Below are 19,744 nucleotides of genomic sequence, written 5' to 3' on the forward strand. Positions count from 1 at the left end.
TTATCTCTTCAACACCTCAAGGGTATTTCCATAACTGACGATGTCTTAAACTTGTAGTAGCCACTGTGACCTCACAAGCAGCACTATAAAATGTTATTTTATAGCTAAAAAGGTCAATTCTAGACGGACATGGATGAAACCTGCACCACCTTACTGGCCTTACAGTGCAAGACTCTTTGGATGGTGATTGGGCTTAATTACTTAATTACCCACAATACTCTTCTAGCTACCCTTCACGATAATTTCCCTTGTGGGATCAATAAAGTATCTCTCTATCTATGGTAAATGGACTAGTTCTTATATAGCGCTTTTCTACTCTGTCTGAGCACTCAAAGCACTTCTACAACACGTTTACATTTACCCCATTCGTACAAGCACTTCCATGAGTAACTAAGCTGAGTGCTTTTATTGTCTAACATTCACACACACATTCGTACTCCAACACTTGCATCAGAGAGCAACTTGGGGTTCAGTATCTTGCCCAAGGATACTTTGGCATGCAACCCGAAGCAGCCAGGAATCAAACCGCCGACCTTCCTATCTATCGATCTTCTATATTTATACTTGTACTTGGATATGTAGCAATTCTGTCCTGTCTCCTCCTCTCACCCCGAACTGGTCGTGGCAGATGGCTGCCCCTCCTGGCTCTGCCGGAGGTTTCTTCCTGTTAAACGGAAGGTTTTCTTTCCCGCTCTCGCCAGCTGCTTTCGACTGTTTTGATTGTTGGGTTTTCTCTGTGTTACTGTAGGTCTTTACCTTACATTATAAAGTGGTGTGAGGAGACTGTTGTGATTTGGTGCTATAAAACTAAAATTGAATTGGACTGAATCTTTATAGGTGGCATTTTACACCCATGTCTGAAAACAATAAAAACAAACTTTCCGTAGACCTGACGCGTGTGGAAAATTTCATAATCTTTTGAGCATGTTCAGGCAATCAAAAAAGGTGATTCGTTTGCCTGAATCATAATAAACAGCAGATCCAACAGGGCTTCTTACTGTCAGTGCTCGGGCACTAAACATACACGATATATAATATAATAATTAAATCCAATGAACCTTTTTGCTTGATAAAACAGTTGCACTTATGATTAATGATATGAACTTCTGATGGTACATTTTTCATATTTCTGCAATTTCCTTTCAACCATTAAAGTAATCTTACTGTGTGGTGCACAAGCATTTTTTTGATAGCCTATTTCTTTTACATTAATAACTCGACAGCAACTAGCTTAATCACTTTTATTCACACAAGAAGTAATTAAGAATGCAAGATAAGCAGCACTAATCTCTGAGTGTCCTTGCTTGCACTGCCACTTTTCACATTCAGCCACGTGTATTTCCAGGAATAAATCAAAACAAAACAACTAAAGTCACTCACAAGACCACCTTAAAAGAGAACAAGCCTACACTAACCCTTTTAGGAAAGTCTTGCTCACGGAAAAAGTTATCCATCAACATTACCTGTACTTGTTCCTCATTTTCTATGGTGTAAATACACAGGGGAAAACTCAGATGTCATTTTAAGGAACCAAAAGTATCATGTTATTTCAGAAATAAACATGCATGCCGGCTGAGAAGTGGTGATTTATCTGGTGGAAAACACCTGTTCCACATTAGTGTCCCAGTGTGCCCTGCTTACATATAGTTGTCCCAAGAAAGTGTGACCTTTGACATACTGACTGTAGGATAATATTAAAGCATGCCTAAGTGATCATTACACAGCCAGCAAGCTGGTGCATGACCTGCTGGCTAGCTGGGGCCTGCCTATGTGGAGTTGGCATGTTCTTCCTGTGCCTGCCTGAAAAGGGAAAAGTGATGCCAGTGCAGCAGTGATTCAGTCCTCAATCAATGGCCGGCAGGGGGCAAACTCCTCCAGCTGCAAAAAGACATCTGGTCACGTTCAGGAACGTAACACTTCAGCTCTCTTTGTCCATGACCTCAATAAAACACAATTAATGAGTTTATAGTTTCAATTTCTGGTTTCAAGTTTACTGAAAACAACACTGTGTTCATTTGGTTAAATTACCCATTCGAGCCAAAATGGAGGAAGAGCCAGGTGGGCTTTATTAAGTGATTAATATGTGCGATTGGTCTCTCGGTCACAGCTGCCCCTCACTTCACCAAGACAGAGATGGTGAAAACCCTCAACTTGAAGCTTCACAGCAGGACTTCACTAGCCAAAGGGTGATGCCATGTGGCCATGTCCATCATTTATATACAGTCTGTAGGCCAATAAGCCATTAGAATAATGATGGATGGACAGGATTAAAATGGAAGTGCAATATCTGCCTCTAAAATATAGTGGACCTCAGACATAAATGCTCACAAATACAACACTTCATGATGTAATTTCCTTTCTCAAGTGTGCTTGTTTTGCACTGCTAAGCTGTTCTGCTGCTTGTGCTGGTAACACTATTGCAATGGAATTTGTGGGTGTGACACTAAAAATAGAGCACTTAAAATAGGAATTAGGCATGCTATGGGCTTTAACTCTTGAAAAATTGTAGTAGCTAAATAAGCTGACTGACAACTAAGTCTTTGTGAAGGCATTTGCATGCTGCAGGCACAAACGTGTTCCAATGCACCTTTAAAATTATGTTCACTGGAAACACATTCATGCTTAATGCATCTATTCACACACTATTTTCAGTTTTTCCAGCTTGTGCTGATTTGGTCTTTTCTGGGTTTAAAGGTGAAACAAACAGTAACCGCTCGGTGACTTCTGTGGCAGCATGTTGCACCACCATGACATAACTACTTTATAGTCATGCCAAAAACTCTTCGAGGTACTTAATGATGTATTTAATGCCACGAGGGACGGAAGACTGTGGCAAGAAATACGCTTTTATTCACTCTAGATGGTCTTTGCAAGTGTTGCTGTAAATTACAGCATCATTTAGGTAAACAACACAACCCATCTGTCCAGTAATGACACAGCTGATTAACCTCTGGAGGTTGGCTTGGATATTCCTTAGGCAAAAAGTTATGTCCTTGTATGAGTACAACCCAGAAGGTGCCATAAATGAATTAGTTCCTTGAGCCTGTTTAGCTAGAGGCACCTGATAATGCCCCTTCTTCAGCTCAAATTTGCCAACAAACTTGGCACAGCCCACTTGTCCGCACAGTCTTCTATGTAAGTCAGAGTTTGTGGTTTTATTCATCTTTCTAAACCCTGTGCATGGCTGGTCAGGTTTTGTCAACAGTGCCAGGATCGTGACAGATAGAACCGCTGATGAACAGGTTTAGCGTCATCAGTACATCAATATCATGCTAAATTAAGTTGGTCTGAGAGGGCCTGTCTGAAAACAAGGAGGGAAGGAGCACATGAAACTGACCTGCTCCACTTTCTTGGATTCAGGCAGATGCCCCAGCAACAGCAGTGGCTGCTGGGGAGCAGAAATGGTTTAGTTCTGATCTGAAACCTGTTCAATAACTGTACTCAGACCGGTGAACCAGGCCTGAAATGGAGAACTTACAACAGGAAAGAGAGCCAAAACATTGTCGCCTGGGCTATGATGGTCAGTGTTTCAACAACTGATTTGGTGGTGATGTTGTACAATGGGTAAGTCACTGGATAACTTGCAGTTAAACGCATACAGTTAACAAACACATGCTTTAGACCTGGGAAAAGGTCCCACACAGTCATTAAGAAGATGTTCAAAGGGCTGACCAACTACTGAAACACAACACAAAGGTGCGGGCTCAGTGAGCTGGTTAGGCTTGCCTGTAAATCAACAAGTATGGCAAGTCCTAATAACAATAAGCTGAAATGTCCTTTTTCATTCTGGGCCAAGTGCTCTGCGGGGACAGTATAATAAAGGTTTTTTAAGGTATAATGAGGGCTGAGTGTTCAGGACTTTATACGCGAGCAGAGGGATTTTAAATTCAGTTCTGGATTTAACAGGGAGCCAGTGAAGAGAAAGCAACATGGGAAACATGAGCGAGAACAAAACTAACCAAAAGTCATTTAAAAAATGCAACAGATAGTTAGCTTTAAACACAAAAAATGGTTTCAATGGAGAACGCTCTGATTTAAGATCAATTCATATGTGTCTATAAAAAGTAGTAATAGTAATGTTGCATAGAATATAGTGATCGGCCACCACACTGAAACCACCTGCCTAATATTGTGTGGCTCAGTTCCCCGGCTCCTCCGTCCATGAGCCGAAGTATCCGCAGGCAAGACACTGAATCCCAAGTTTTGCCCAGCGCATCCATCGGAGTGTGAATGTGTGTGTTAACAAAAGTGCTTAGGCAAAGTGCTGTATGAATGTGTGTGTGTGTGTTGTAGTAGTAGTAGTAGTAGTAGTAGTAGTAGTAGTAGTAGTAGTAGTAGTAGTAGTAGTAGTAGTAGTAGTAGTAGTAGTAGTAGAAGTAGCAGCAGTAGTAATTGCTTTGAGTGCTCAAATTGACTAGAAAGGTGCTGTATGAGTCTATTTCCCACCGGTGACATTGGAAGAGCACTTTCAGTCACTTTAAATTCACAACAGTAACATCTAGTTTATACCCACAAAACTTTAATTATGCACAACACTCTGCCCAGTCTGTGATGATGCAGTTGTGTTCTGACATGGTTCTATTAAATTAAAGCTTCAGAAAGTTTGTGCTGCAGGAGCTTCTCTGTGGGACCAGACCAGAGGGGCCGGCTTTCACCAGGCTCACCAGGTCTCCTTCTTTGAACCCCTTCTAGTGGGCACTAATCGATTCATACTGAGGACAGCCCGAGATGTCCTGTGTTTTAAAGATGCTCTGTCCCAGATCTCTAGCCAGTCATCACCTTATAACATTTCTTGTTTCCAATTAGCTGTCTTAGCTGTTGATAGGCCTATGTCCAACCTTCCTTTTCTCTCAAAGATTCTTGAAAGAGTAGTTGTAAAACAGCTAACTGATCATCTGCAGAGGAACGGTTTATTTGAAGAGTTTCAGTCAGGTTTCAGAATTCATCACAGTACAGAAACAGCATTAGTGAAGGTTACCAATGATCTTCTTAGAGCCTCTGACAGTGGACTCATCTCTGTTCTTGTCCTGTTGGACCTCAGTGCAGCTTTTGATACTGTTGACCATAACATTTTATTACAGAGATTAGAGCATACTATAGGTATTAAAGGTACTGCACTGCAGTGGTTTGAATCATATTTATCTAATTGACTCCAGTTTGTTTATGTAAATGTGGAGTCTTCTTCACACACTAAGGTTAATTATGGAGTTCCACAGGGTTCTGTGCTAGGACCAATTCTATTTACACTATACATGCTTCCCTTAGGCAGTATTATTAGAAAGCATTGCATACATTTTCATTACTATGCAGATGATACCCAGCTTCATCTATCCATGAAGCCAGATGACGCACATCAATTAGTTAAACTGCAGGAATGTCTTAAAGACATTAAGGCCTGGATGACCTCTAAATTCCTGCTTCTAAATTCAGATAAAACTGAAATTCTTGTTCTCGGCCCCACAAATCTTAGAAACATGGTGTCTAACCAGATACTTACTCTGGATGGCATTACTCTGGCCTCCAGTAACACTGAGAAATCTTGGAGTCATGTTTGACCAGGATATGTCCTTCAATGCACATATTAAACAAATATGTAGGACCGCTTTTTTGCATTTGCGCAATATTTCTAAAATTAGAAACATCCTTTCTCAGAGTGATGCTGAAAAGCTAATTCATGCATTTATTACTTCTAGGCTGGATTATTGTAATTCATTATTATCAGGCTGTCCTAAAAGCTCCCTGAAAAGCCTTCAGCTGATCCAAAATGCTGCAGCTAGAGTACTGACAGGGACTAGAAAGAGAGAGCAGATTTCTCCCATATTGGCTTCTCTTCATTGGCTCCCTGTTAAATCTAGAATAGAATTTAAAATCCTTCTCCTCACATACAAGGTCTTGAATAATCAGGCACCATCTTATCTCAAAGACCTCATAGTCCCATATCACCCCAATAGAGCACTTCGCTCTCAGACTGCTGGCTTACTTGTGGTTCCTAGGATACTTAAGAGTAGAATGGGAGGCAGAGCCTTCAGCTTTCAGACCCCTCTTCTGTGGAACCAGCTTCCAGCTTGGATTCAGGAGACAGACACCCTCTCTATTTTTAAGATTAGGCTTAAAACTTTCCTTTTTGATCAAGCTTATAGTTAGGGCTGGATCAGGTGACCCTGAACCAGCCTTTAGTTATGCTGCTATAGGCCTAGACTGCTGGGGGTGTTTCTTTTCATTCACCTCTTTTTACTCTGCTTATACAACGCTCTGCATGTAATCATTAGTTATTATTAATCTCCGTCTCTCTTCCAGTGTGTCTTTTGTCCTGTCTCTCTCCCCTCAGCCCCAACCGGTCATGACAGATGACCATCCCTCCCTGATCCTGGTTCTGCCAAAGGTTTCTTCAAGTTAAAAGGGAGTTTTTCCCTCCAAGTGATGCCAAGTGCTTGTTCATAAGGGGTCATTTTGATTGATTTTTTTTTTTTTGTAATTATTGTAGGGTCTTTACCTACAATATAAAGCACCTTGAGGCAACTGTTGTGATTTTGCGCTATATAAATAAAACTGAATTGAACTGAACACATCATCTTCAAGAAATGACTGTTTACTTTCTCCCTGATATGTTTCATGAGCACCACTGTAATGAGACATTCACCTGCTGCTGCTGGTTTTATTGTGCCCACACAGTGTATATTATCACAAAATAAAATGACCTTAAAGCATCGACACCATCTTATTAGAGCAGATTTTTGGCAGTGGTGTGTTGTGTTGTGCTAGATTTCCATCAACAGAACACACACCAAAACTTTTTTCTTTTTCCGTTGACTTTCCTGACCTAACAGTGTACTTGTCTTGAATTTTCACCTCATGGTAAACATGTACGCAAGTATGAGTAAAAAAATTCCAATCAGCAATTGTTGACCTGCCCCTCCCTTCTGAACTATCTCTTTCTCTCTCTCTCTCTCTCACACACACACACACACACACACACACACACACTACCAAGTCCCCATTAAAATCATATTATTTCCTTTTTGTGCATGTCCAACATCCTGGTTAGATAGTGCACAAGCAAAAAAACATGGGCGGCGTTACTGCTGTTTCATTGTGACAGTGGCTTTTCCTGTTCCTCATCACCTATATCATTCTTCTGTATTCACATCATTCTTGAGTTTTCCTTTCCTCCTTTCATGCCATCATCATAATATCATCATGGGGTCATCAGTCTGTTTCTCATCTCAGTAAACGTTTTTTGTTTTTGTTTTTTTTTTTTTATGTAAGGGTTGAAAACTGTATGCCAGAAAGCCCATTGACTGGTAATGAATCCACAGTGGCTTTGTGTGGGAACAAACACCAACACCTCAGTGTGTGCACTTTGACCAGTGCAGCTCCCAGAACTAGAGGCATTTCAGGTAACGTATATCTCGCTATTGCAGTCTGTGGTGCCAGATTTTTTTTAATGTATTATGAATATCACAAATTATCCATCCATGCATAAATAAAAACTCAGTTCCTGTTCCTGGAAAAAAAGTAACGCTTCCAAAAGCCCATCTGCGTGAAGGCCCGGGCCTGTGATCGCTCAGGTGCCTGATTTGAGCCGGCGGCGTCTCAGGATGGAAGCGCACACGGTCGTTTGATTTCTGTGTGACAGTGTAAAGATCACATGTCACTGTTATTGTTGTTGAGATGCTGTGAAGATTAAAATGTGTCACTTTGGTTAGATTGGATGTCACCTTCTGGTTGTGTCTGCGTCAGTACTGCCTGATATGTTATCACTACAGGATTCATGCTTGATTTGTTTGATCTGTTCTGTGTGATAAAAAGGTTAGCAAACTGACATGTGTGATGTGTTTAAGGTCTCTTCTAAATCTCTTATCAGTGATATAATAACATATATGCTATGTTGTGTGTTATGTTGGAAAATCTAAGGCTGGAGAACAAATTTAGGCCCATATAGAATATCTGAAAGACTGTGACTTGTATGCTGTAAATTTTTTAGTAATTTTGGTATTTCATTTCATTTCATTTCTCATCAGCAGAACTTTTGAAACTCTGCATTACTTTTCTTTTTCTTTTTTTAGGCAACATAAGACAGCCACATTGCTTCACACATGACACCTTCTTCCTCATTGCTGTCACCACAAAGTGAAAAATATAAATATAATTTTTAAGTGTACACCCAATGACCATCCTATAGTAGCAGACACAGGCATTATGCACATGAACTCCAAGCCTGACAGTAGACTTACTTAAAACCATACACGTAGTCCCGAAATAGCGGACAAATGGCAGAAAATGGCACAGATTTGCCTTAAACACACTTATATTGAAAGAAAATGTCAAATCGACTGATAAAGGGTCAGCAGTCTAAAACCTTAGTCTAACTTTGGCATGCTTCCTGGAGAAACAGACGTTCAATTATTACACCACTCCACAAGAGCTCAAAAAAAAAAAAAAAAAAAAAAGCGAGGAGAAAGGTCAAATATATATCCCTTTGACTCCCAGATCCCAGATCAGCCCTGGCTGCTGCAGATAAGGAAGTTCAGATCACTAATTTACATGTTCTCTTCCTTACTGGTCACAGTGGGGTTTTTTCTCTTCGTTTTTTTTTTTCTCAGCAGCATTTACTTCCTCCAATGAGTAATGAGTAATAAGAGCTACTTCACACAGACCAGCGGTTTTGTCGGGGTAAGTCACTCAGTGAGAGCAGATCACACACACAGAGGAGAGAGACTCACGCTGCGCCTGCGAGCCGCCACCTGCTGAATCTGTAAGTCTGAACTAAAAGTCGGTGCAGCTCTGCTTGCTGTTCGTGTTGTTGAGTGTGAGCTCCACGGTTGTGGTGTTGTGTTACTGAAGCCTGTCATGCGGCAGATTGCGAGAGATGGCTGGTTGTCCGCCTCAGACTGTGCGGACTGCCCTGGGCGCAGCGCTGCAGAGCGCAAAGGTTGTTGGATAGGCGCGGGGAACGCGCAGAGATTTGTGTGGAGTCATCGGAAAAGTGCGTGAGGACCCTGCAGACTATCAGCTGATCAGAGAAGGATGTGGTCTGGTGCAAGCTGTAGCACGCCTGTGCAGAGTGAAGCCCCTTGCAGAGTGAAGTGCTGGAGAGGATGTGTCAGATAAAAACACCCTCTCCCGGTTTGTGGAATGTCCTTTTCTAGTGAGAAAAACATTTTTTTCCCCCTCATACTTTAAATGTTACGTTAACATGTGAATGGCAGAAAAGTAATCCGTTCAACTTGCTAAAAGAGTTAAACAATGAACCAAAACTTCAAAGTACGATGGTATGTTTTATCTGGAAACGCTGCGCGCTGGCTCACTGACTCTTCTTTCAAGCGGTTTAATTGTTTCAGGCGTGAGAAGATTGTAAAGGTCTTGCACTCGAAATAGCTCTGCCTTTGTAGGAGGAAAGACAGAAGAAGTGGGTTGAGTCATTCAGCAGTTTTTTGTTTTTTTTTTTCACCCTCACACACATCAGTGTGATCTGTCTTTGGACCTGGAGCTCGGGGGGGGTTTCCAGAAAGCACGCGTCAGGAATGGGAGCGGCTCCTGCTCGCATCAGTGCCCACAGTCTCATCAGTTCCATTCATTCATGATTTGGTAGCAGACCTGGGTGACACTGCAAGTAAAATTAGAGCAGTGATCAGCGCAGACCCTTTGCGCCTCTGTTAATGTTTGTGTGTGAGAGACAGGGGCTTTCCTAACCGGCATGACGTCAGTGAAGCGTCTGCTAGTCATGAGTTTGTGGTAAGTAGAGCCGATTCAATCAACCGCACTCAAATTTGTCTAAAAACCCCTGTGAGACCGCAGCTGCGCTTCCTGTGTTTATACCGACAGGCTTTGGCTCCACCCCTCGCCCCCCCCCCCCCTCACTTTTTTTTCTTTTTTTGACACTTGTCAACTGTTCCAAAACACAGGTTGTCTCCGTGGAAACGCTGATGAGCCACCATAAGGAGGCGAAAAGTTGGATTCCCCAGTCAGACGGCCCCGAGCGCGCAGAGGAGGAGGAGAGGAAACATTCTGATTCGCTGTCAGCCATGGACGCCAAAGTGGAGCGCTTTCTCAAGTTAGGATACGATCACGACGACATCCTCAGGGTTCTGGAGAGCCTCCGACACGACGCGCAGACCAACGACATCCTAGAGGAGCTGATAAAGACGTGCCACACTCGCACCTACAACAACAAGAGCGTGCCAAACAGCCCCAAGCTGGTGCCGAGAGGCTGCAGCCCCAGTCCCAGTCCCAGCCAAGCCAGACCGGGACCGGACAGAGAAGCGGCTGCTGGATTTCGACCCGTGGTTATAGATGGCAGCAACGTGGCCATGAGGTGGGTCAGCTACACGAGATTTACTTTGTGTATGTTTTCGCAATACAGTGAAAGTAGTACTCGGGTTACAGCAGCACCACCCTAAGCAGTACGTGATGTAACTACTGGATTATTTCATCTGTAAATTCGTTCTATGCAAAGTAACCATATCTGACAGATATTATGTAGGGGGTAGAAAAGTGATGAGTTCATCTTATGTCAGCTTTTTAACACGTGACACGTTTGGGGACGTCTCACCTACTAAAAAGGAAAATCTAAAAAAGAAAGGGCACAATTTCGATCATGTGGCTGCAATGCTGCCTCACTCTGACCTTAACCCTAAATTTGTGCCAGAGACCTGATGGATGTTCAGAACTGTGCTGAAGCCGTGCTGTCACTTTACCCTCTAGACAAACTAAACAGTCTCAGACACAAAGAAACTGAACATTTTTTTTTCACACGACAGTGAAAGAAAATAAGTGTAATCACTTCCTGGAAAAAAAACACTTGCTTGAGTTGTGGGTAAGAAAAGAGCAGAGGCACGTTGTGCTGTGTGTGAAGCTGAAGGAGAAACATTATAACAGGACTACTTTACTTTTCAAATTATTACCAGCAGCTCTGTCTGCGTTAGAGCTCGTTTCAGTTCACATTTATGATTGCAACACACTTCCTCTTTAAAGATGTGGGAAGTGAAAAGATGATCTGAGCTGACATTCTTCTCCCTTTTGTTTTTTTTTTTACTCAATTCCAGATTACATTATGTCCTGAAGGGCAGTGTGACATCCACACCGCTTCATCCTTAATTTTCACATCAGGTTTAAGCTGTTTTGAGTGATGTTTGTGTCTACTGTGACTTGTGACACATGCAACAATTTACTATAGCGTCATATGCTGTCATCACAAGGAAGTTCAGAGTTAAAATTCGCTCAGTTCAAAGAGGGTATGGTATGGTATGAATTCCAAACAACAACAAAAAAAAGAAAGAACAATGTTTTCATAACACTTCTTCCTGTAAGGACATGTAGGGAGCTGAAAGAGGAAGCAGGCTCGAGTATTTACCGTCACTGCTTTATTCCCAGGTAAGGCGGTGTAACTGTAGTCCGGCCTCAGGTGTGAAACCTCAGAGGCTGCGAGGGGGCTGGCTCACATCAGTCTCCCTCTATTGTTTCCCTTCTCCAAGATCTGCTGTGGAACTGACACTCAGCCTGTCATCGTTAAGTGGAACCCGAGTTTCTCATGGGAAACATCAGCCTAATTTCAGCCCTCGGTGGCGCTCGCTACTCTCTCTCAATCTGATTACTTTATGTGGACATTTAAAGACTGAGATTCTTGGTACTGCAGTGCAATTAAAGTGGGTTACCTGCAAAAGAGATTTAGGCCCTGCTGCAAAAATTACCACTCCTACATTTCCCACAATGCAATTCACATCATGTTTTGCAAGATCCTTGCAAACGCCCACGTCTCTTTGGAGCGAGCACCCACGCATTCTTTCGTTGGTAAATTTGTCATTTCTGAACCCATGCCTACATTTATCATATAATCTCACTTCAGTCCTTTTTCTCACATTTTGGCACACAACTGCGTTCACACATGTGCCCCACAGCGAGGGCTTCACACATCAGAAAGGTAAAAATCTGAAAAGTAAAGCACTCTATAATCTGCGGTTATTCACACATTCATGGAAATTTTACACTTCACTTCTACACTTCAGCGTTTCCTAAGATGCGTGACAGAATTTAAAATTTTTTTTTTTTAGACTTGTGTCTTTGCGTAAAACATTTTTGGAGGGAAAATTTGTAGATGATCTGTGAGAGCATTGATCTGACAGCTCAGGTATCCCGTGTGGGGATATAAAGCCGCGGCGATTTATAGATTACTGATGGATTTAAAGGCTGTCATGCAGTGTGAAGGATGTCGCTCACAGTGACAAACCCACAGGGAAATATTTTTCAGACTGTAGTTCCCCTCAGCCTTACAGAACACTCTGGCCTATTTTAGCTAATTATTAAGCCTGCAACTTCAGTGTTTACAGCTGCAGCAGATGGCAGCTTACAATTAACACTGCAGTGATAAATTCACTGCACACTGCCCACCCAGCAGCACATGGACTCAAGAAACCTGACTATCAAGCAGCAGACAGCTGTTTTTTTGTGAAAAAATTCTCTATAAATAGATTATAAATATATATATATATATATATATATATATATATATATATATATTTTTCCTTTAATGTGCCTGCCCAGCAGCAGACAGACAGTGCTTGCACCAAGCTATCAAACACCAGAGTCTGACATAAGCCAAAATCACGTGACTCAAGTGAGTCAAGCCAAATGTATGATTCGTTCAGTGTGTTTTATACTAGTCATTTGCTTGTGTAATGTTTGAAAGCTTTTCAAATCAGTGACTCAAGAAGCACAACTTCAAAACACAAACACTCCTTTACAACTTTAAGAAATTGGGCAATAAGTTGCAACCAAATGAGGCTCAGAGCTGGACAAACAGCACCTCCCGGGAGTGTGCAAGACAGTCTAGAAAGTACTGAAAGCTGATCAAAGCAGAGCTAAAAATGGCACCACAAACTAGACTAATAATAATAATAATAATAATAATTTCTACTGAAGCACACAAAGTGCTTCATAAAGCATGTCTCATTCATACAAGTGCTTTTTTTTCTATACCTGATTTCTTTCTATCTAACGTTCACACACATCCACACTCCAAGGAACACATCAGAGAGCAACTCAGGGTTCAGTATTTTACCCAAGGATACTTTGGCCTGCAGACCGGAGCAGCCAGGGATTGAACCACCAACCTTCCAATTAGTAGATGACCTGCTCCACCTCCTGAGATACAGCCACCCTGAATTAAACTGATAATAATAAAGACAATGATACAAGCAGGGAGTAACATTGTTATCCACACAAACTTTGAAATTAATTGAAATATTGTTAAAAATGGTCGGTCTGTAAAACGTTCACACGCCTCTGCTGTTCCCTTTGCAGCTGTCTGAATTCATTTGGCTGCTCTGCAAGTTTAAACTAGCAAGGAAATATAATTTAAGTATCATCTGTGATCGATCAGCAAAGTTATGCAAGGCAGATTAGATTATACAGAACCCATAAACTAGCTCATGCCAACCTTTATCTTTGTTACCTGTTGTATGCAAAGTTGTCTTGCCACTTCCTGCTGATGAATAGAAGGGGAACACCCACACACGCACACACCTTTTTCTTTTTCTTTTCCTGAAGGCAAAACGATCTTGTTTACTTCTGAAGCCTTTTGAATGCATCCCAGTCATGCGGGTTACACAGTAGGTTTGTATTTCAGAGAATTAACACTGAACTGTTGCAAAGAATGAAGGTTGAAGTAGAACAAACAGAAGCACCGTGTTGTCGCAGACTCTGCAGGGCAGGTATGATAATAATTGCAGTGCAACAGTGGAAGGTTTTCTCCTTATACGTGTGTTTTTCTGAAAAAACAAAACAAATGAGACCTTCTGTTTTGCTCAAATTTCCAATAACTTCTCATGACAGGTACGTTCCTGGAGAAGGCTGTTGATATCACCCCCCCACCCCCAATTAGACAAAATGAATCCAAATGAAGAGTCTCACTTAAGTCAAAAATGACTCATCTGTGCTTTTGCAGTTGTGAAGTACTGAACTTACAGCATACTTGCAACACCATCAGTTTCCTGAAAAAAGGGAGAAGCATGTATGTGTACAATGTGCACGTTAGCTCAAAAGAAGGAGGGTTTTTTTTTTTTCCTTTCGTTTTTTTCCATATTTGTTGACTCTGGCTTTTGTGTCTTTTTTAGCCATGGCAACAAGAGGGTGTTTTCGTGCCAGGGCCTCCAGCTGGCAGTAAACTGGTTTTGGGAGAAAGGGCTGCGCAACATCACTGTGTTTGTCCCACTGTGGAGGAAGGAGCAGCCAAAGCCCGAGGCACCCATCACAGGTAAGGTCACCTGACGGCGCTCAGCTGACCTCATGCTGTGTCAGAATGACACGGCATGAGGTCAGCTAAAGGGAAATGACATCTGTAATTGTAACGTCTCCACAAATGATTCTTGTTCACTGATGAGGAAGTGCTGTGATAATAGAGACCTGCTAATCAGGGCGAACTAGAATCAAAGCTTTATGTGGATTCACCAGCTCCAACCCTGCAGTTACTTCATGACTTCAGGTTTTGTAATTGGAGCAACGTTTACATTCAAGCGTCACACTTTAGTCACACAGCTTCATGGCTCAGTAGTTTCTGGTGTCGCTGCTTCACAAAATGTAAAATGTTAGTCCTAACTATAAACTTTATCATAAAGGAAAGTTTTAAGCCTAATCTTAAAAATAGAGAGGGTGTCTGTCTCCTGAATCCAATCCTGGTTCCACAGAAGAGGGGCCTGAAAGCTGAAGGCTCTGCCTCCCATTCTACTCTTAAGTATCCACAAGTAAGCCAGCAGCCTGAGAGCAAAGTGCTCTATTTGGATAATTTGGTACGATGAGGTCTTTGAGATTTGGTTAATCAAGATTTTGTATGTGAGGAGAAAGATTTTGAATTCAATTCTGAACAGACTGAAGCACATCAGTGACAACAGATATGAATAATAATAATAACACTGATGAAGCCAGAAGCCACACTGAAGGAGGAGCTGAGGTCCACGTAGGTTGCAAAGCGGTTTGCAGCGGTAGCCGCAACTGTACGTAGGCTGAAACTGTCTATATAGCATCACACGAACGGGATTTGCCGATAAGATGCACAGGAGGCCGTCAGCTGAGCTGTCAGCTGGAACGGAGTTCAGATGCAGTTGGCTGGTTCCACATTTTGTCTATTTATTTATTTCTTCCACCACGTGTGTCATAATCCAAACGGGGGCAATGGTAATAAAGTTAATATGTCATGCGGTTTTGAAATGCATAGAAATGCAATACAATGAAATACACAAACTGTGTGTGTGCATGTTTTTAAATAAACCCAAGCTGAAACTGTGATGCACGACACTTGAACTTTTAATTGCTGCGATTATCAGAAAATCAGATTTTTTTTTTTTGTTTTTTTCCTTCAGTTCATGAGTGTCAGCTGTCGTCTGAAGTACTTTATAAACAGTCACAGTTTCCATACAGAAAAGTCTGCTTCACAGGAAATGATGCATTTTACAGTTAGAGAAGCAGCTCATTTAAATGAACTGAAGAAAACAGTGCAAGCTGCAGAGCTGCGTATCACACAGTGCGCCGTGTCTGATCAGTTATCAGCAAAGCACTCGCGAACCGGTGCTTTTACTACAAGCCTCACTCGCCGGTTCACACGGGGCTTTACTCTGTGCTGTCACGTCCTTTTTAACATTCATGCACGCTCAGACGGACCCTCTGAACAGCAAAGGATCTGTTCTACCCTCTGAGCCACAGCTCAGCGTTTCAAGGAAGTAAAATCTTTATAACTGTTCTGTCATGTACTTTGCCAGTCTGGGACATAACAGACGGCTGCTGGTAAATCCCCGTTCCTCCTTCCTGGCTGTTAGATTCATCCTGTTTGGCAGCTGGCAACTTCAGCGGATTCCAGTAGAGCCCATCTAATAGTTTTATCCTGGTTTTGTTGTGACAAGCAGGCCTCCTTTAAACAATGAGGAAGTGTAACCACCAAAACTGAAGTCCCATACGTTGTGCATGTCGGATCATGCCGACTAAAAATAGCTTCTTTCCTGAAAGCAGTGATCAGCATATTACACGGTTTTATCAGTGCTGAGTAAAAACTGACACCTTTTCTCTTCCTGCTGTAAAAACAAAGACTGAAGAAAGATCACAGCTCACCTGCCTGAATTCCCGTGCACCATTTAAAGTAATCTCTAACCTGTGTAATGTTTGTATAATGTGTGCTATGGTACTTTTTGTTAAGATATCATCTTTATAATGATAAAAGGATTAAAAATGCACTCCACCAAACGGTTAACACCGGGTATTCTCGTGTGACTCATAGATCAACATATTCTCCACGAGCTGGAGAGGAGGAAGATCCTGGTGTACACACCATCCCGCTGCGTAAACGGGAAGAGGGTGGTGTGCTACGATGACCGGTACATCATCAAACTGGCCTTTGACTCAGACGGCATCATTGTGTCCAACGACAACTACCGCGACCTGCAGACAGAGAACCCCCAGTGGAAGAAGTTCATAGAGGAGAGGCTGCTGATGTACACCTTCGCCAATGACAAGTAAGACTTCTTACAGTGTTTGCAGGCCAGGGCACATGTTTGGAGGGCACGTTAGAGCTGATTGAGCTCACTGTTGCACAATGCATTCAGCTAGGCTGACTGTAACTCTGTGTCGGTGCAGGTTTATGCCTCCAGATGATCCTCTGGGCAGAAATGGACCCACTATAGATGATTTTCTGAGGAAGAAGCCGTGGACCCCAGAAAACAAGCTGCAGCACTGTCCATACGGTTAGTACAAATATCATTACAAACAGACTGCTCACATTACACTTCCTTGTGCTCTCCTAAAGAATTTTAGAGCATGTACAGCAGCAATGAGCCGAAGCTCTGCGAGTGTATAATCAACATTGCAATCAATGAAACTGCTGGGTAAACAAATGTGTGATTTCTGAGGAGATATCCCACACCCAAACTGCTGTTTAACTTAACCTGAGGAGGCAAACACGACACCAAGCAAACACTTTGCAGCTCCTGCACCAAAAGTTTCCAACCAACATTTCCAGTCCAAACTGCACATGCAAACAGCTGCTTTCACACCACCGCCACACGCAGGCATCAAGTGATCCATTATAGTGACCGATTAAGCTCATTTGACCTGTTCTGCTTTTTTCAAGCTCCATCTTTTTATTCTTGTCAAAGAAGTGACATCTTCTGGTTTTTGAAAGTAGTGCTTGTGGCTAAAATACAACCCTGAACCTAACCCTAAGCTGCTGCAGAGGTTAATAACCATAGATCCCCATAGTTACATAATCACCAGCATAACCAGCACATAAAAGAGTCTGAAACTACAGTAAAACTCAGAGACAAAAACAGTACTGCAGTAAGGCCCAGGCTTTCTGACTGCTGGGTAGGCAATCTGGGAACCAGACTGACCACAGCGGATTCCTGAAATTATCTCACCAGTTTCTGAAAATATTTCATAAGACTAGAATGATTTCTCAGCCCACAGAGGAAGTATAAAGTCTCCAAATGTCATTACTAAACTCTGATTTCAACACATCACAATCTTTTTTTTTTTTTTTTTAACATAGACTTGTCCAATGTTTTTAATGTGTAAGGGAATTTAGTGTTGAAATCCTGTACTCGCTCGCTGTCAAACAAACGATGAGAAACTGAACCAGTAGGGGGCTCTCCTTTCACTCATTCAGCAGTGAATTGCAACTGGAGAATTTGCAATTTGTTTAAGGCACTCATCTGTCAGGAAGAGCTTAGCTGAGGAGTGGCTCAGTTGCTTGTCTGTCAGTCAGTGATTGGGCCTTAGAGACACCCATCTGTCTGACAGCTAGCCTGAACTCTACAACGTGGCAGCTGTTTATCAAAGGAACAAAGACTTACTTCAGACACGCATCCTGAGCCGACAGATGTTTCGGGAAGAAATTTAATATTTCTCAATTTTTATTTCTCCCTTTCAGGAAAGAAGTGTACTTATGGAGTAAAGTGCAAGTTCTACCATCCAGAGAGGGCCAACCAGTCCCAGCTGTCAGTGGCTGATGAGCTAAGGGCCCTGAGAGACAGAGCCAAGAACGTCTCGCCTTCTGCATATCAGTCAGAGCTCAGGTACACCTCCTGCACCCCTCCACCCCTAGGTGTAGATGAGCCGTCACACAGGGCTTCACCTGGGGAGCAGTCCATCTGTCATAGGGACACTAGCAGCCCGAGAAACCAAATGAACTCAAGTCTCCACCACTGCCCGAGTCCAGATTTAGATGAAGCCTTCAGTTCCATGGAGAGTTCTCTGTCCAGGATCTACATCAATGACATGCAATACAGCAGGGAGCAGCCCATGCACAGCTACAGCAGCGGGGTGGCCAGCTACAGCCTGAGTCATGACGAGTACTTGGGCTCGTATGGTGGTAACGGCCAGAGGATCTGCCTGAACGGGGGTGGTTACTACCCGCAGCCAAACGGGTTGACATCCTGTGAGCGCCCCTTGTGCAGCCAGTGCAGATGTTGTCAGCAGCAGACCAGAATGTCCCCAAACAGCCACCACCACCACCACCACCACCATCACCAGCAGCAGGCATGGAGCTCCTGTCCACCTGTGCCACCACATAATGGGGATCCTGCTCATTTTGCAGAGAAGCAGTACTACAGACAGCCCTCCCAGAGACAGACACACAGCCTGCCCAGGGACCCATGGGGGCAGGTGAACCCTTTGGACCCCAGATTGAGCAGTGGGGCTAAGAGCCCAAATTGCGAGCGGAGGAAGGGCTTAAGGAGCCAGCTTAGCACCCTGTTCCCCCAGAACATGGTGGAGCAAGTCATGAATACTTACCCAGATGTGTCAGATGTGTCTGAACTGATTTCCCTCATCCGGACCCACAGAGCGAGCCAATTCTCCTTCTAGAACACACTTTTTTTTTTTGGTGCCTTCAAACTTGAGCCCATGTTGGAGTTCTCATTACAAAAGAGAAGACAAAACTGAAGCGAGTACTTAACTGTGAATTTATGTCATTATAACAGTTTATACTGTGCAAAATGATTCCCCTTGCTTGAACTTGATGCAAACCTTCATTTGAAGCATTACAAAGTGGCTGGATCTGCAGAAAGTGTAGCAGACTGAATGCTTTTTCTTTATCCTAGTGTTAAAAGTGCAATGCACTACGCTCCATACAAGCTACTTATTGTAGCCCGACAAATGTTTTATCAAAGCAGCATGTGTTGTTTTCCCATGTTGCCTCAAAGTGAGGAACGCTATATTCTGTATTTCTGTAAAGAATGTCATTGATCTGTTTTTAATATGAATCCTAAAGGCTTCTATATTTGCTGAGAAATAAATGCATTCAAACCACTTTGGCTAGTTCTCTATGTTGAATGTTTCAAAGTGTTTTTATAGAGAGGGCAAGATAAAGCAGTGGAATAAGGTTATTAAAAATCATGCTGGGTGTGTCTGCGGTGCCCTCTGATGGTAGCTTCAGTAAGGCAGCTGTGTGTGAATCATCTGCCTCGGTGCATCCCCTCAGTCTGAAATCAGCGATTTAAGCTCCCCTCCCCTATTTCTGTAAGCCAGCGTTCTTTTTGGCCGCTCCATTAAAACACAAGACCGACAGCTTTCGTGTTAACACCTAGGACTGCGTCAGAGCCTTATACTTTAAGTTAAAGAGTTTCTGGATCTGAAAAGTCTCTTCAGAAGTGCCTTAAACCTGAATTCTTCCTAATGGCCAGCAGAGGGCAACTCCTCCAGCAGCAAAAAAAAAAAAAGACCTGGTAGAACCTAAGCATTTCACTCACTGGGAGTTTTGTGCTTA

The 19,744-nt window shown here is 42.7% G+C and overlaps 1 protein-coding gene across 2 annotated transcripts; it reads left to right on the forward strand.

Moving 5' to 3' along the window:
• Positions 1 to 8,664: 8,664 nt before the first annotated feature.
• Positions 8,665 to 19,279, forward strand: LOC115774389 (probable ribonuclease ZC3H12D). 2 transcript variants are annotated; one of them, XM_030721647.1, is made up of 6 exons: positions 8,665 to 8,755; positions 9,906 to 10,315; positions 14,112 to 14,251; positions 16,262 to 16,496; positions 16,618 to 16,724; positions 17,909 to 19,278. In XM_030721647.1, exons 2-6 carry the CDS (start codon positions 9,927 to 9,929, stop codon positions 18,841 to 18,843), a joined length of 1,806 nt encoding a protein of 601 aa, XP_030577507.1. In that variant the 5' UTR covers positions 8,665 to 8,755; positions 9,906 to 9,926; the 3' UTR covers positions 18,844 to 19,278. The 2 variants fall into 2 exon arrangements, with proteins under 2 accessions (XP_030577507.1, XP_030577509.1); XM_030721649.1 differs by lacking the exon at positions 8,665 to 8,755 and adding an exon at positions 9,604 to 9,735 and having other exon boundaries at positions 17,909 to 19,279.
• The last annotated feature ends 465 nt before the right edge of the window (positions 19,280 to 19,744 follow it).

The sequence above is a fragment of the Archocentrus centrarchus genome, chromosome 24, assembly GCF_007364275.1.
Source record: "Archocentrus centrarchus isolate MPI-CPG fArcCen1 chromosome 24, fArcCen1, whole genome shotgun sequence".
Classification (NCBI taxonomy): domain Eukaryota; kingdom Metazoa; phylum Chordata; class Actinopteri; order Cichliformes; family Cichlidae; genus Archocentrus; species Archocentrus centrarchus.

Excerpts from the sequence above, each read along its gene's own strand:
- LOC115774389 (XM_030721647.1), top strand. The coding sequence starts at position 9,927 with ATGAGCCACCATAAGGAGGCGAAAAGTTGGATTCCCCAGTCAGACGGC. Across the intron at positions 16,497-16,617 it reads TACACCTTCGCCAATGACAA|GTTTATGCCTCCAGATGATC; the intron begins GTAAGACTTCTT and ends GTGTCGGTGCAG. Across the intron at positions 16,725-17,908 it reads GCTGCAGCACTGTCCATACG|GAAAGAAGTGTACTTATGGA; the intron begins GTTAGTACAAAT and ends TCTCCCTTTCAG.